Source organism: Lepidothrix coronata, unplaced genomic scaffold (genome assembly GCF_001604755.1).
Source record: "Lepidothrix coronata isolate B3197 unplaced genomic scaffold, Lepidothrix_coronata-1.0 Scaffold63, whole genome shotgun sequence".
Taxonomy (NCBI): Eukaryota; Metazoa; Chordata; class Aves; order Passeriformes; family Pipridae; genus Lepidothrix; species Lepidothrix coronata.
The window spans coordinates 4843222-4860066 of NW_016690243.1; the positions used below are offsets into that span (position 1 = coordinate 4843222).

At 41.6% G+C, this 16845-nt stretch overlaps 1 protein-coding gene across 2 annotated transcripts in view; it reads left to right on the forward strand.

The window, feature by feature from the left end:
* Nucleotides 1–216: 216 nt before the first annotated feature.
* Nucleotides 217–16845, forward strand: part of PDZRN4 (PDZ domain containing ring finger 4) — a 245384-nt gene continuing 228755 nt past the window's right edge. For both annotated transcript variants that reach the window (XM_017817799.1, XM_017817801.1), the window contains exons 1-3: nucleotides 217–822; nucleotides 2945–3031; nucleotides 6727–6831. In XM_017817799.1, coding sequence (XP_017673288.1) covers nucleotides 217–822; nucleotides 2945–3031; nucleotides 6727–6831 — 798 coding nt within the window. The remainder of the gene's footprint in view (nucleotides 823–2944; nucleotides 3032–6726; nucleotides 6832–16845) is intronic.

Genomic DNA, 16845 nt, shown 5'->3' on the forward strand with positions numbered 1-16845 from the left:
TGGGGCGGTAGCGCCGGGAAGGGCGAGCTAATGGGAGAGGGTGGGGGCAGCTGCTGGTATCTCCGTGTCGGCGCTGCCGCCCGCCTCCCCCGGCACGGCCCCGCTCCTTCGCCCGCCCCTCGCCGCCCGCCCGCCCGCCCGCGAGGAGCGGCTCCAGCGGCGCCGGGGCCGAGCCGGGGCAGCGGCGCCGAAAGTTTCGCGGTGCGGGGCTGGGCCATGGGCTTCGACACGTCGCGGTTCGCAGGGCCGGTGGCGGCGGAGCTGCAGTGCGGGCTGTGCAGGCGGGTGCTGGAGGAGCCGCTGTCCACGCCGTGCGGGCACGTCTTCTGCGCCGGCTGCCTGCTGCCCTGGGCGGCGCGGCGCCGCCGCTGCCCGCTGCGCTGCCGACCGCTGGCGGCCGCCGAGCTGCGGCCCGTCCTGCCCCTCCGCAGCCTAGTCCAGAAGCTGGAGGTCAAGTGCGATTACAGCCCGCGGGGCTGCGGCCGCACCGTGCGGCTGCGGGAGCTGCCCGCCCACCTCGCGGCGTGTCGCTACGGGCCGCCCGGCCCCGCCGAGCCGCGGCCCCCGGCCGGGCACCCCCCCGGCCGCTCGGGGGGCAGCGCGGCGGGGCAGCTGCGGGGCGGTGACGCCCCGAAGCCGGGTCCCGAGCTGAAAAGGGAGGCCCTGCGCTGGAGCAGGAGGGAGAAGTCGCTGCTGGCGCAGCTGTCGGCGCTGCAGAGCGAGGTGCAGCTGACGGCGCGTCGGTACCAGGCGAAGTTCGGGCAGTACATGAGCCACATCAGCAGCATCACCAGGGACCTGGCAGGCAGCCAGCCTGGCAAGGTGAGTGCTGCGGCGGGGATCGGCGGGGCACCGCGCACCGGCCTCCGCTCTCTAGCTGTGCTCCGCTCGAACCTACCTTCCCGGTGTCCGGCTTGTGAGCGACCGGCCCGAGTGATGGTGCGGGCGGTGTCCCCTGGGGTTGGCACTCCGTGCCGGGATCCAGCCCGATCCCTCTGCACATCTCCCGGGCGGTGAGAGCCGCCCCTTCTCGTCCCTCGCCGCCTTCGGGGAGATGGAGCCGCCAGCCCTCACCGGGGATACGCTTCTTGTCGGTCCCTTTTCCGACACCCTGCAGTAGCCGAAACCTTGAGCTGTGGCGAGTCCAGCAGTGCCTGGCAGCTGCAGTGACGGAGCGCTTGCTCGGCCAGGGAGGATGGGGAGCGGGCGGGAGGGGAGAGGGCTTCGCTCCTGGGCTGGCAGACGGGTCCCGGTTCCGACGGAACTTTGGAAACGATGGTGAAAGGACAGCAAAGCCTTTGCCGTATGGCAGAATGGAGTGACGCCGTTGAAAGCAGCGGACGGGAGCAGTGCTGCGCTCTCAGGTCTGAGGGCACTGATTAAAGACCGACTCGGCTCCTTTGGGTGAAACAAACCATCCAAGAGTACCACTGGGCTGGCTTCACTCGCTGTGATGGAGCTGGTTGGTTTTAAGTGTTAACTCCTGGCTGGAAGCTCACACTGCAGGCTCAGGCAATGATGGTTGCAGCTGCGGCGAGGAGTGTTTTATTACAAAGAGTTTTACCCAAATCTTCACGGACTCTGAGAAACAAAATCTCAGTAGAAAGAAGCCAAACTCACGCCTGAAGCAATGTAGTGTGCTAGGCATCTGACTGCCATATGGGAAACGGGAAAGAGACATTGTTTGCAGGACACCCGTATGCCTAGGAACACAGGTCTCACAGGTCTTCGTGGCACTGGAAAACTTTTTGTTTGAAGACTTGAATATTTATTTATTTGTTTTTAGTGTATTTTGGCTAGCTAATCCGTGAGGTTTAGGTTGGCACATTTGAGAGGTGTGCTCATATATTTGCTTCATCTCTTGGCAGGTGGGATAAGGTCATGTGAAGTGGAGCAGCAGTGACTGTTAAGGAGTGTGGAGTGAGCAAGGAAAGTGGTGGCTGAACAAGGGAGGGACAGATGACTGTACTTTCAGTAAGGAGATGGCAGGTTTAGGAATAGGCGTGGAGCATCGCTCCTCCTGGGCAGCGAAGGAGCATCCGCTGTTCCTGAGCGCTGCCAGGAGGTGTCGCTGACGGTACTGTCGCTCGGGCATTTCTCGCCGCTCAGAGCAGGGGAATGAATAAAACAGGAGTTTGGGAGGAAAACTATCAACAAAGTAAAAAGAGACTTCATTAAAATCAAATATATCATGCGGCAATAAAATAAGTCTCTGTCATAGTTAATTAAATATGGGCTTCAGCATAACATAAGGTAACTAAAGCCTTCAAATATTAAGAAAATTATTTACCTGGTCCATTGAAAGAAAAGGTTTCTCTTTTTAATTTTTAACTTTGACTCCGTTTGTTTTTTCGAGTGTTTTCTTTATATTTTAAACCTTTTTCAGAAAAAAAGCTACATTTTGCGAATGTGGTTTTGGATGCTTGCTTTTTGGAGAGAAGTCGAAGTTTGGGATGAAGAGGTAGTTTTCATTTTCTGTGTGTATCTTCCATGAAAGTTGCTATGAAATGTGTACTGATAAGGCTTTAGGGTCTGAAAATTATTATGTTGTGTATTTTAATCTCTATGTTTAAAGTTTGAAATGCTGACACACATAGGAATTTTGTATTTATGGAAACTTCCAGCCATTTGGAGCTCTGACTTTTTTCAGTGGTGCTGAGTATTCCTCACACCAAAACCCCGCACTTTTTTCTGTTCAGTTGAAGATAATCTGAAGATAATTGAAGGTAATCAGGTGTTTCCTGTTAACCTTTTGGTGACACGTGACTTTTTCCTTTTTTCTTTTTTTTACCTTTCCAGGGCCAAGTCTTTTCAGCCTAATTTTCGTTTAAGCCTTATCTTATATATTCTCCAGCTAAAAAATCTTTTGTACATTAGTGCTCCCATTTAAGAACTTCTTTATGAGAATGTGTTCTTTAACAATATTTCACTTCTTCCTTCTTAGGGAGGCGAACCCAAGCCATTAATGATCATGCTACACAGAGAAAATGATACTTTGGGATTCAATATTATAGGAGGACGACCCAGTCAGGTAATGACAAAAGTAACTGTAGGTGATTTTGACCATACTTTCTTTTATTATATACACTGTGAGTAATTACAGTTACTTTTGATGACTGTAAGTATGGAATCAGCTCCATAGATAGAAGAACTGTATCTTATCAGGTGTAGTTGGTGTCATTTTTTGGAAGACATATTCTCGTGAGAATTAGATTATTCTTATTTTCAGGAAAGGTGTTTGCAGTATATTTGCTCTAAAACTTTGGATTATCTACACTCAGTTCCCATGTCAGTAATATGTATTCATGCAAACTGTTCAATGGAAATCTCTGGGACTACTTATAAGAGTCATTGTTGAAGGATTAGGCCATTGGAATTTTGTAAAACAGTTTGCCTTTTTTTTTTTTCCCTCATTTAAAGAAGAGAAGAAAATTTGTTTGTGTAACTCAGATAGTTTGAGCACATGTCCTGCTTTGGCATGCCCGCTTTCAGTTTTTCTGTATGAATTGAAACAGTTTTGATTGATGCTGTATCTTAAATCAATCCAATCTCATCAGCTGAGGTTTAAAAAGTTCACTGCAAACCATAGAATATGTATAAGGATCACTAACCCCCACCTAGAATATGCACATGAATATGCTAGTTGTTTTTTTTTTTTTTCATTTTTTCAAAAGCATTAATCGGGACTATCATTGCATATGAAGGGTAAAGAAACCTGTTAAACTGGAAAATTAATACTTGATTAAAAAGGCTTGATAATAATTATGTACTGATCAGGTTCTTATTAAGTGGGAGAATTGTAGCCTACAGCTATTATTGAGAAGTGGAGTGGCACCCTGTATATTAGTTGGACAATCTTTTGCTCTAAAGCTATATTTAGTGGTGCCAAAGAGTCTCTTCCCATTAGCCAAAGTCCACCATCGAATTACTGTTCCCTGTGGGTAAATATGAAGACCATCACTTATCTGATGTTGGTGCTGTAAGTCCAAAGCAAGAGTTTCTTAGATTTTCCAGAGGAGGGTTGAGACTACAAGTGACTACAAGTTAAAATACACATGCTTTGATTGTATTCATATTTTGAGTATACCAGTAATAAATCCAGATAATCTTTAGATTGGATTGCACTGTGACTTCTGTTATTTACATCTGTAGGAAAACTTCAGGGAAATGGGAGCATGTGTTCACTTTACTTGGAATGGCAACTGAGCTGCTTTAAAGTACTTAGATGTTTACAGTGCATACTGCAACAGTTTTATATATTACAAAATGTCAGGCTTTTTGAATTCATATTCTGGAAGTTTAAGGAGTAAATGATAAATATATAAAGGTTCATAGCACTGTTTGTTGAGGGAACTGCTGACTGGAGAGAAGGAAATGCTCATGGATTTCCATTAAAAGAAGTTGGTTGGGTTGTTAGGCAGGGCTGGGTCTCAGATGTTTTTGAGTCTTCGAACTTCAATTTGGAAATTCTTTTGTGTTTTGTACTTATTTTGATAAATGTGAATACCACAGGTGTTTGATTGGCATTTCTCAGTTAGCAGTATAAGATCTCTGTATCTGGAGCCAAAGGATAGGACAGGAAAAAAAGGCTTGAGTTGACTCAGAATATTGAAAATACAAAATTCTGCTCAAAAACTTAAATACTGGAACAGGAGTTGTTTAATAACAAGACAGAAAGAGTTCATGAAGATGCTCTGTACATTCAAGGGAAAAGTGCTTTTGGGTGAAGCATTGGCTCTTGCAGCAGAAGAGCAGAACAGTCATGTCTTTATATTAGTCACCTATATGGGGATGTGTTCCTTCACCACATGTTGTGTTTTATAAGTACAATGCAGGTTTTTTCCCATTGGAAATCAGGTGACTTTTAATGACTTGGGGAACGTACATACATACTTTCTGTTGGCTGTGTTTCATTTCAGTCCATAATAAGCTTCCCCACTGTTTACCTTCTACCTAAAGGGAGGAGGAGAGGAAAGGAACAATTCATCACGGGTCTGTCTTTTAGTTTGTCAGAAAGTGACTCGCTTCACATAAGTCTGTTTCTGGGAGGTGATTGATTATTCTAAGGGAGCAAAGCTGCTTTGCTGGGCCCCAGCTCTGTCCAGCTGGAAGGACTGTTTCCTCTGAGGACACCATGTCAAAGCCAGGCTGGAGGGAGGTGTGTGTTGTGGGCACAGCTGCTGCACAGCCTATAGGCTCTGTGGCATGGTGCTGGAGCTCAGTATGCCTTGTGCTGTGTTTGCCTATCAGTAATGGTGGGTACCAGCACATACAACCAATGGGAACTACAAGCCATTCTGAAATAACCTTTTTTCTTAACAGGTCATAAATTGCTCTTGAAAAAGCCAGTGAAATACTGATGAAAAGAAATACAATAGGTGTGGGTGAAGGTGCTATAATCTAGCTTTTTGTTTTCTTAAATTGAAAACAAACTGTGTCCCTCCTGAATGTTCATTAATGGCTATTATGCTTCTTTTGTCGGAGCTTCATTTCTCACTACTTAAATGGGAAGTCAGTGGAGATTTGCTTATTCATCATTTCAAAATATTATGGGAACTGTTAATATGTTTCCCTTTTGCTTCTGACCTGACACCTATGAGTCACTGTGACAAAGGGGGAAAAAAGGAGTTTATGAAGTCAGTCTTGACTAACCTTGTATTGAACAAATATTTATTGGCCTGAAATCTACCTGAGTCTCCATAGGACTGTTGCCACATAGTGTAAAGTATCTATTAAAATATTTTCCCCATGAGTTTATAGGACCTAGACCTTATAACCTGTGCACATATGAACTGTGCTGTTGGTCAGGGATTCACCAGTCACAGAAAGAAAATAAGCATCATATAAACTGCTGTCTAAAGCATAAATGAACTGGAAAAAGATACCTTCATTTATTGCTTTCTAGGTTATTATTTTTATAAACACTTTAAAAAAAACTTAAGTAGGCATTTTTTTCTTCATTAATAACTATTTAAAATTACTTTTAACTATCATTTGGTGGAATAAACTAATTTCAGCATGTACAACATCAGTTATTGTTGCAGCTGTGGTAGATAACTTGTCTTTTTTAAATTTGACCTTATATGAGTTGTACTTTGGTGATGTCTAGAGATCAACTGGAAATGGGTTCTCTTTTTGTCCACATCTGATCTATATGGATTTCATAGTTGAGCAAGTTCTCAATCTCCCATGTGAATAGGATTTATGAGGTTAACCAGTTCCAAGCAAATCCTATCACTGTTACATGCCAGCTAACTAATGTAATTTTTTTCCTTGGAGCTTTATTTTCAAATGCAGTAAGGAAGTTTGTAAGCAGCAGTACAGCAGGAGCCCTATCCCTTCCGAGAGAAACACTTGTGCCTCCGTTTTGATGAGTATCTTCCCCTGTGCATTTATGTGCTAGACACTGACTGCTGCAAAGTTTGAGGTTTGCTTTAAGTATTTTAGCTGGGATCATATTACCACTGCACCCTGTGTCTCATTTAGACTAAAATAACCGGAAGTAAATGGGTAATCTTATAAAAATTGCTGGAATAGTTCATTAATTCTGTCCTGTTGATTAATGACTACTTTGTGTTAAGCAAGTTGAAAAAAAATCCCAAGAAGCTTAATCCTTAGCTGGAAAAGTGAGGTGGATTTATGTTTTTCGTTGTTGCTGATTCTAGTACCATCTCATTTCTTGCACTAATGTGGCTCTTTTTGCAACTTCCCTATTGCCTGGTACAGAAAAATCGGGGAGAATCTGCTGAGGGAATTTATGTGTCAAAGATTTTGGAAAATGGACCTGCAGACAAAGCAGAAGGCTTGCAAATTCATGACAAGATTATTGAGGTAAGAAAAAACCCCCACACCAGTGGATTAGTCTGTCATATTATCAGATTAATAAAGGATTTGATGGTTTTTACACTAAGTATGTTGTAATTTTCCTCTTTGGCTGTGTCTGAGCATGATTCTTGTACACTGAACTGCTTGAAAATTTCTTAGAATTGAAGACACAAGATAGATTTATTTTTTTTTTCCAACAAGAAATAAATTTATTGGTATTGGGATTAGGCTGATCTAAGCAAAACAAAAGGTGTTGACACTTAAACAAGCAAGAGAGGCATTTTGAATTTCTTTTCATTAAGTTGAGAAAGAAGGCAAGCAAATGACTGCAAATTCACAGGTTTAGTGAAACTGATTTTGTCCTGTGTAAGGAGTATTACTGTCGTGACTCTGGGACATGGCATAGAAGCTATGCTGGTGAGCATTGCTTTGAAACTTCTTAAGGAATTAGAAGAAGTACTTTCTGCTGTATGATCAGGAGATCATCTATTGTTCTCACCAAGGCCAATATATCTCATTCATGGTCATGTAATATGCTAGCATGGAAATATTATTTTCTTCCTGCATTTTATGCAGTTTTTCCCATAAAGTAACTATAAACAATTTTTTTAAAAAAATCAATAACTCAGAAGAATAGGTTGCTGTCTAGCCTACACGTGTAACTGTAATTAGCACTGTAAGAAGACTCAAGGGAGCAGTTTCAAGCAGTGACTGGAACAGGCTCCTTAGGATGCTGTCAAAACGGCATTTCACATTACAGCTCTAATGCCACTCTGAGTGACAGCACATACCAGTGCTGCTTGGTTTGTTTAGGCTACATCATTCCAGCCTTGGGAGTTTAGGGGAGGCTTAGAAGTATGGTGTGAACTTGCCAGTTGAATGGGTGTTTGAAAAATGACACATGAAACAAGTGGGTTGCAAGACAAACGCAGAGAGCTGCTGCTGCTTTCGTGTGTTATGTAGCTGTTAAGGATTAGAAAGATAAGGTAAGACTGTTTGAATGCTGGCATTATGCTAAATGCTGGGAGCCTAGAGCAGTGTGTGAAACCAAATTAATATGTTTTCTTAGAAAAATAAAGCTTATGCTCTTAGCTGGCAGATACATGCATCTCTAGCAGAAACCAAGTGGTCTGAGCAGAACTGAACTTGCAGCATAACTTATCTCCCCAAGATATTAAAAAGTTTTCACATCCGATTTTTTTTTTTTTTGTGACAGCAGCCTTATGCTGATAAAATCTATTTTCTTCTGACATTACTATTTCACTTAGCACATTAATTTGATTTTTTTTATAGACTGATCAGCTATATAGTTTCATGCATTTGCTCAACACTTCCTCCCTTCTTTTATTGTGCTTTTATAGTGCTTTGATTTTTAAGATGAAGTTGAGTGTTTTTGGAGAAAGGAAGAATAAAGTCACAAACCAGCATTTATTAAACGCAAGGTCATTTCTCAAAATGCCACCATAACTGATTCTTGATTTTTATCTGTTGAAAAATTCTGGCTGGATAAAACCATGCTGAAACAGATTTCAGTCCTATGTGGATTGGAGCACCCTTTTTGGCGTATTAATATGCAACAGCTTTGTATATAATGTTTTGTATTCAGGCAAACATTTAAGTGTTCAGGGTTAGGCTAAATATTTTACTAAATGTTTCAGTGTTTCAAAATTTGTTAGACCAAAATGAAAAGAGGAGGAGAAATAATAACACTAAGACTTTCTAAATGAAATGCAAAGAAGTAATTATTCCTCCATGCTAAATACAGGAAGCAGCTGGAGTCAGAACATTGAATTTTTTGTTGCCCATGCATAGCTATTGATGTCTTCTTGCAGTAGGATGTCCTGCCAGCACTGCTGTGGTTGGTTGTGAAAGATCAATATGAAAGCTTTTGCTGTGAGAAAATAATCTGGATGGTGTAACTACTTATAAAATGTTGGCAGATATATGGAATATGAGTTTTGCTGAGAAATTGATAGGAAGTGGGACATTATTATTGCTTGCTTTTCACTTATTGGTGATCTGATCTAATGGGTGTTATTTTATGAGACCATTCTTCAATAATCAAGAGCAGAAGAAAGTGATGTTCGAAGAGCCTTTAATAGCTTAAGTCATTTGTTTGAGAGTGTGATGGCCAGGGTGTTTTTAGCAATGTGTATCTTATGGGATAATGAACAGAACCTATCCCATTAAATCAGGAACAAATCTCATCTCAAGGCATGTTGCTAAATAAAGAAGGTAATTTGTTTCAGTGGTTTATCACATGTTTAACAATTATTAACTGCATGTGGTTGACTACAGTGAGTTGTGCACATTTCAGATGACCATCTCGTGGGTAACCTAGTGCAGCAAATAGATTTTACAGCCATGTGGCATTGGCAGCTGGAATTGTGAGCCAAGGCTCGCAGACATAAATAGTGTTGCCTTTTACGTTATATATGTCATTATCTATGGCAGCAACATCGCCAAATAATTGTTACAGTATTTTGAAGGGTGCCAACAAGAGAAATCAGATTTCTTTCTTAAAGATATTTATTCTAAGTGTAAAAATGCCACACAGATGACTTGAGTTACTGGAAGGTTTTGAGATCAGTGTGCCCAGGCCATAGAGCCTCTGACACTTTGATTTGAAAAAGGTTGGTGTTTATTTGGGCTTTACTCTCAGGTGAGCATATTTTGTGCTTGAGGACCTGAAAGCTGAAACAAATCCCTTCGAGTTGGCAAGATGGTGGTAGGTGAGGGTGACAGGGCAAGGTGAAGGGTGACAGCTCCAGTTACCCTGTGTCAAGGGGCTGCAGTTCTTCATAGGGGATGGTCACAGGACCCTTGCTGATAATTTTCACTGTTCTGCTGAAGAATAGATTTCAGGCACAGTATTACCCTCTTTATTCAAAGTGAACTCCTCTGTGGAAAAAATTACTTGTTTATGCAGTGTAAAGCTACCCTGGGATAGCAATGTGCGCAAACAACATTTTGGTGATATGTACTTCCAGGAATCCTATTACAACCCCCAAATGGTCGTTATTTGTTCATCAATGAGAACCCCTTCCTCATGAATTACTTCTGTGTCACAGATTACTTGAGATGTCATGGTCTTCTGCTGCATTCAGAAGCTTTTATCCAAAAATCTAGCTTCCTAAACTGACACAGTGCCTCACATGTTCCAGGACTAAACACTGTTCACATGCTATAAAAAGCATCTCATAAAACTAGATGCAGCACTGATTATCTGGGACTCCTGGTGTGAAAGCCTTGGATATGAGCAGTGGTATAAACCTGCCAGACCTCTAACTTTTGGATCTCTGTCTTCTTCCTTTCAACCCTGCCTATGAATCCTCTTCAGGAGGAGACAAGCAGCAAGCCATGCACAGGACTGTCTATTAGTCTGTGCTAGTTTGAAATATTCTCTTTGCTGCTGAGAGAAAGTATAAAGTATGTTTAGAATCATCATGGCTAGGCTTTGCGAACAAAGATCAAGGAAGGCTCCATCCACATTTATTACAGGCACGCTGGTGGCTAATGAGGCCAATATGAGACAGACATATCCAATTGCAAAAGGCACAGCAGAAAGACTCCTTAGGTGGTATATTCTGCAAGACACGGTTCTTTCTGCTTTGTCTTTTCTCCTCGAGAGTGATCCTGCGGGCATTCTCAAAGAAGACAGCAGCGTTATAGATGGTGTGTCTCCAGGCCTCCTGATTGGAGGCCAGAGTAGACCAGTTATGGTGATCAATATGGCCAAGGCTGAGATGTTGTTTCAGGGAGTCCTTCTATCTTCTCTTTGGGGCTCCTCTCTTGTGGCAGCCNGTTATGGTGATCAATATGGCCAAGGCTGAGATGTTGTTTCAGGGAGTCCTTGTATCTTCTCTTTGGGGCTCCTCTCTTGTGGCAGCCGGTGGCAAGTTCACCATAAAGCAAGATCTTAGGGAGACGGTGGTCCTTCATCCTGGAGACGTGTCCTGCCCATTGCAGCTGCGTTCTCAGTAACATGGCCTCAATACTTGTGACAGCTGCTTGCTCTAGAACAGATGTATTGGTCACATAATCTGACCAGTGGATGTTTAGGATTGTACGGAGGCAGCGTTGATGGAAGCGTTCGAGGAGTCGCAGGTGGTGGCGGTAGATGACCCATGATTCGGAACCATATAAGAGAGTGGACAACAGAACTATGGCTTTGTAAACACTGATCTTGATACTTTTCTTCAAGTGTTTATTACGCCATACTCTTTTGTGGAGTTTCCCCGAAAGCACTATATGCCTTTGCTAACCTGTTGTCTATCTCCCCGTCAGTCTTACCATCCGAGGAGATGAGGCTACCTAGGTAATTAAACTGCTGCACTGATTTGAGCTCTGATTGGCCAATGGTGATGTGGGGATGATGGGGGACTTCCTGAGGTGCAGGTTTAGAATAGTTCACAGTTATATGGTTCAGCATCATTTCATCTCCCTCTCTGCATGCTAATCTTTCCTACTGCATAAGTTCACTGCTCATTGTGGTCATGCTAATTGCCTCCTCAAGGCAGCATAAAACAGCTATGATCCTTGGCAGTATTACTGATACACAGAAGTGTTTTACCTGCTGCTATTTTTCATCCATAGTTATAGTTCTGAACAGTTAACACTGGAAGTAGCCCTTTTCATATGGAGGAAAACTTGACCCTCAATTTGCAGTCAGTTCAGCTTCACATAAGTATGGCACCATATTGGCCAGAGCTCCAAGCACAGTAGTTAGTGCCTAGTTAACAAGTCATTCAGAACTATTTCTTTATACTTGTTTTGACTTGCTTTTTCTTTGTATGATATTAAATTTTACGGAAATTGGTGTGTCATCTCCTCTACTTTGGAGCGCAACATTACAAAAAAACCAAAAAACAGTGACTGATTTTCTTGTGTCCTTTTCCATTCTATAAGTCGCACCGTCTTACAAAATACTGTTGAATTACTGAAGTGGGATATGCTGATTTTACTTTTTCACTTCGGTGTTATACAGAAAATACATGACTAGGACTGAATTTGCAGTCCAGATGGAATTTCTGATTTATTCATTTTTTTTTCCTTAAAAAGAGCAATATTTTATCAATTTGAGGGAAAAGAGCAACTGGTAATTCCCACTGACAAAGTAGGTTTGGAAAAACCTTGTGTGCAAATAAAAAGGACTCAGGCTGAAGACAAAATATTCATATGTGGAACTGTAAGTACATCATTGTCTGGGAGGCTCAAGTGTTTTTCTGTTCTTTGCACTGCAAGGAAAAGACTTCTGTTCTTTTACTCTCAAGCGAAATGCCCTGCTGCATTTTAGGCAGTTGATTCTAATTAATTTGATGGCTAGAAGCATGGATGATGGAGAAGAAGGGAAAGGAAAACATTTTTATTCTAGGATCTTTGTCTTTGAAAAATGAGATGCATGCATATATATATCATGACTATGTATATTTTGTTTATGCAGCCTGAGCTCCATAAGTAGATAATAAATAAGACTTCATCCCTTATTCCATGCTTCCCTTTGTTCTTTTCACTTTTTTTTTGAGAGTACTTGCACAATGGCTTTCAAGCCCATGTCAGCAAAGCCAGTTTCAATAAAGATGAAGTCTTGAGGCTTATCCTGGCAGAATAACTTACATCTGCTAAGCGCTTACACAGAAACTTTTTTAACTATTGCCAGAGTGCTGACTGTGCTGTGTGTCAGCCTTGTGGTGTTTTATCTCTTGCGTGTTTCTGTCATTACACTCACTATCCTGCTCAAGCAAAATCTTTGATACTAGTCATGTTTATTTGGCTAAGAATCTCCACTGTCAGATGATGTCTGTAGAAGTAGTGAGTTTTAAAATGTCTTGCTGGGATCAGAGCTAGAAGATTTGGGATGACTTTGAACCAAAGCTGCACCAGATGTGTCCAGTAAGATCTGTGTGGTAGCTAAGAAAACTTAATATAGCTAATTTTAGTGGTGTGAATTTCAGTGTATCTAAATATGCACAAAGTAGTCTTAGCTATATTCTTTAAACCTGTAATAAATTCATAATGTTATGTTGCAGGTAACCAGTTTTGGCACCTGCAATCATTAGATAACTCGTAATTACTTTGAAAGATCCCTGGCATAATAAATTAACTATGCCATAGTCTTAGAAATGTCTTTAATACCTTTTCACCTTTCCCTCACTTGTTGTGATGTAGGTTTTTGGACACCTGAAGTCTTTCATCTGTCCAAAGAAAATTTTTGAAATCAGGTGAGACCAGGTCTATGCATAATTTTAGTTGAATAGGAGCTACTACCCCCAGCGACCTTTTTTACTTAACAAAAAGTCTTCTGCCCTGCCCAGGTGGTCTCTGCCCTGTAGAGACCAAAGGATTGAGCTTGCTTGTCCAGGTAGTTGCCCTTGTTACTAAGGCAGAGGCTCTCCTCTGTTAGACCAGCATCTGCTTATCCTCCTCAAATGGACCTTGGTGCCAGCAGGTGTATTGAGAGTCAGGATTATCCAGTGATAATCTGTGGTGAAATAGACACTAGTTCCAGGGAGCTGTATCTGGAATACTGGTCATGCCTTTTACCAGGTAAGTGCTTGTGACAAAACATTAGAATTTCCCTCTTTCTTGCGCAGTTTTGGGTCTTATATGACCTTTCCTTCAACCATACTTGCATTTCTGACTTCATAATGCCTTGATTTTGAGAGAGGAGGTAGCAAATGCTGTTAACCAGGATATCGTCTAGCTAGGACACTTCCCTAGATATGAAAGATGGGGTTCCCTGACTGAATAAACACCAGTAGTAGCAGTTGTCCTCCTCTTCCTGACCTTTATTCTAGCTTATCTAAAAGGTGTTTACAGCTGCTGGTGCCCACATTGGCCATGCAGGCTGGATCTCACCTAGGTGAAGGAACTCGATGTTCCTTCAGTCTGTCTGAAGGTACTGTCTGTTTTAGAAGTTGACATCTCACTGTAGTTATCCTGTGATGCCTGAATTTTGTACTTCATTGCTTGAGTTCACAGATATCAGTAGCCTGAATTTGACTGGACTTACTATAGGTCTTTAGAATGCTTGGGTTCCTCTCTATTCACTGAACAGAAATGTAAATGTTATGTTTAGAAAAACAGGTTAGTTCCTTCCAAAAAGCACTTAAAATTCCAGCGATTCACTGTCTGTTTTTAAAAGAAAACATGAGACTTGTTTTTATGTGGTCTAAAATTTCTGGGTTTTTTGTGGTATGTTAGAGGATGGACTTCTGAGATAATTACACTTCCATATATAATGTTTTCTTGCAAATCTTACTAAGACTTCACAAAATGCTTTCTGTCCTGAAGAACAGGAAGAACTAAAACAAAATTATATGTAAGTGCTGAAGTGGGTGTTAATAGGGTAATAGCGAATAATGACTTAAGGTTTTGTGATCAGAAAACTCAGTATTTGATCCCTTAGTTGACTGAATGGAGTGTTAATGTTCGTAAACAGGCAAAATATTACTTTGATACTTGCGAAATGCAGCATCGTGAAAAAATTCCAAAATACCTTGGCTTCTAAGGGGTGGTTTTTTTTAATCTGAGATATAAACTGAGAACTTTCTATCTGCTGAGAACTTGCTGTGAATGCAACTCTAGAGAGGCACAAGCTTGTAGGAATGTTTCCCATCTGTGTTCATTTGGGCTTGTTCTCACAGACAAACCAGGCACGTGTGCAAGTATAATGCTGTCTTGTTTTCGTGGAAGTATGTGTGCTCACAGTGCTTTTATCTAAAAAAGAGCAGAAATGCCAAACATGTGGTTGGAATATGACAGTAGCTGGAAGGGGAAATAAGGCAGATGGGGCAGAAAGAGCAGTGTGTAAGCATTTCTGAAATGTGACCCAGCATGAAAGGAGTCAAGAGAGCATGCGAAGTGGAAGAGGTGAAAATCATCTTTTACAATGGGTTTTTATGCTACTTCTACCATGCTGGATCTTTGTCTAGGTGGCTTAGCTTAAGCATGATAGAAGAGGCTTCAGGATCTTGCATGAACATGAATGTGCATAATCACTCTCCCCAACAAGATATTTCTGTTTTTATCTGTTTATGGGGGATCTCTACAACAGATGGATCCCTGTAGAAGCAGAAGGGGAAGAGTGAAAGGATTTTGGTTATCCTGTGGAACAGTTGACTAATGTAAAGACCTGCAAGATTCCATAATAAATGTTGCTTCCATGGGACACAGATCCCTAGGCATCATGTGAAGGTCTGCTCACACCATCTCCTTTTATAAAGCGTCTATTCTCACCCTGAAGTATAATTTGTTGGAAATTTGGCAAGTTGAAACTCATCATCTTCCTAGATGCCCTGTTTGAGCTTGACTTTGCTGTAAGTCATCTTTCTCTTCCTTTCCATGAGGTTTTTGTTTTTGTTGTTTTGGGTGGGTTTTTTTAAACTTTAAGGTAAACTTTGCAAAACAACTTCCACCTTGCTCAGCAGTGGGAGCAATGCAGTTTTATGTGTAGTTTTATAGTAGTAGGCTTGGAGGAAATTTTTTTTTGTATGATGTTTTAGAGGTGTTCATAAGCACTTTCAGGAATGCATTAAACAACTTGACTAACATCTGTCAGATGCTGCTGCTTTCATCCCTTTCCCAGGAAGAGAAGGTGCTAATGCAGGGCAGTGTTTTGTATAGGAATTTTTCAAATGATTACATGCACACATATTTACATGTTGGTGTCTGTTTATGTTAGGGAAGACAAGGTCATAGAAATGTATCTTTGTTACTGGAGGTGGCAAGGTTTTTTGGTGAAAACCCTTGCTCTTTGGTCTTTGCTCTGGGCACGATCTTCAGGCAACCTCGAAGAAAGTGCTTTCTTACCCACTGACAAGCCAAATCTCCTTGACAACTGGGCTGTAGGTGTGATTGTGTACCATTGCCTTGGGCTTGGCCTAAGTCTGTCTTACTGTTGTAGTGGACTTCATGGTTGCTATGGAGCTCGAGTACCCTAGCCTGGTGAACTAGAAGGTTTGACAGGAAGGAAGATATTTTCCAATTACTTTCCTTAACCTTGTCAGTTATGTAATGAATAGAAGCTTCAGAGAGCACTTTAGGATATATCAGGGAGAGCTTTTAGGATATATCAGGGAGAGCTAACCCTTTGAGGCCCATATGAAGGAGACTAGTGGGAGTAATTGATGGTAGGCCCAGCTATGAAAAGCTCTGATAAATTCTGAGACCATGCTGAGTTTGTGGCTTAGAACTGAAGGATGTGCAAGAAGCTGTGCCTCCCATGGCACATGCTTCTGGCACCCCAGAAGCTCTTGGCACTTTCAGAAAGTGAAAAGAGCCTTGTTCAGCCTTTCATGAAGGTTATTCTTTATTGTGGCTGAGATAACTTCACAGTTAGAGGAGATGACAGCTTACATGTGTTATGTGAATGCAGTGTTTTATCTTAAGGGACGAAACTGATTGTTGCAATCTAAGGATATGGGTTCTGAGAGCTTTGATTTCTTCTACCTTTTTTCTTAATCAGCTAATTATATTTGTAAGGAGTAGCTCATCACTGTTCTCTATAATTGCAGGCTGAATAAAAAAAGCCATTAGTGCCTGCCAGTGCAGAAACGCCAAAACGAAGTAATTATTCAAGGCTTCAGTTAAAAAATTAATAATCCACTTTTTAAGAAGCTGTGAAATGCAACAATATGTTGAACAGGAGAATGCTCCTCTTTATAACTTTTGAATAGCAGTAATAAGAAGTGTGTACAGCACTGTACTTTCCAAATGCTTTGAAAATTGAAGTGCTAATGTTAAAAAAAAGGAGCTCTTATTTGGGACCTTCTCTCCAAAACGCAAAATTCTGCAGCATTTAAAACCATACTGTAATGGAAAATCTGATTTTCAAATTGGCAAGAACAGATGTGCTCTCTTCAAACCACCATCAAACACTATGATAAGTAAAATCAAATATACTAAGCAAAGTACATATGTAGACAGACATTTTAGTAAATATATGTCTTGTTTGAAATTGCAAATCTAATGTAATTTTACAACTTTGTATGTAGACACAACTTGACTGAATCACTGCTG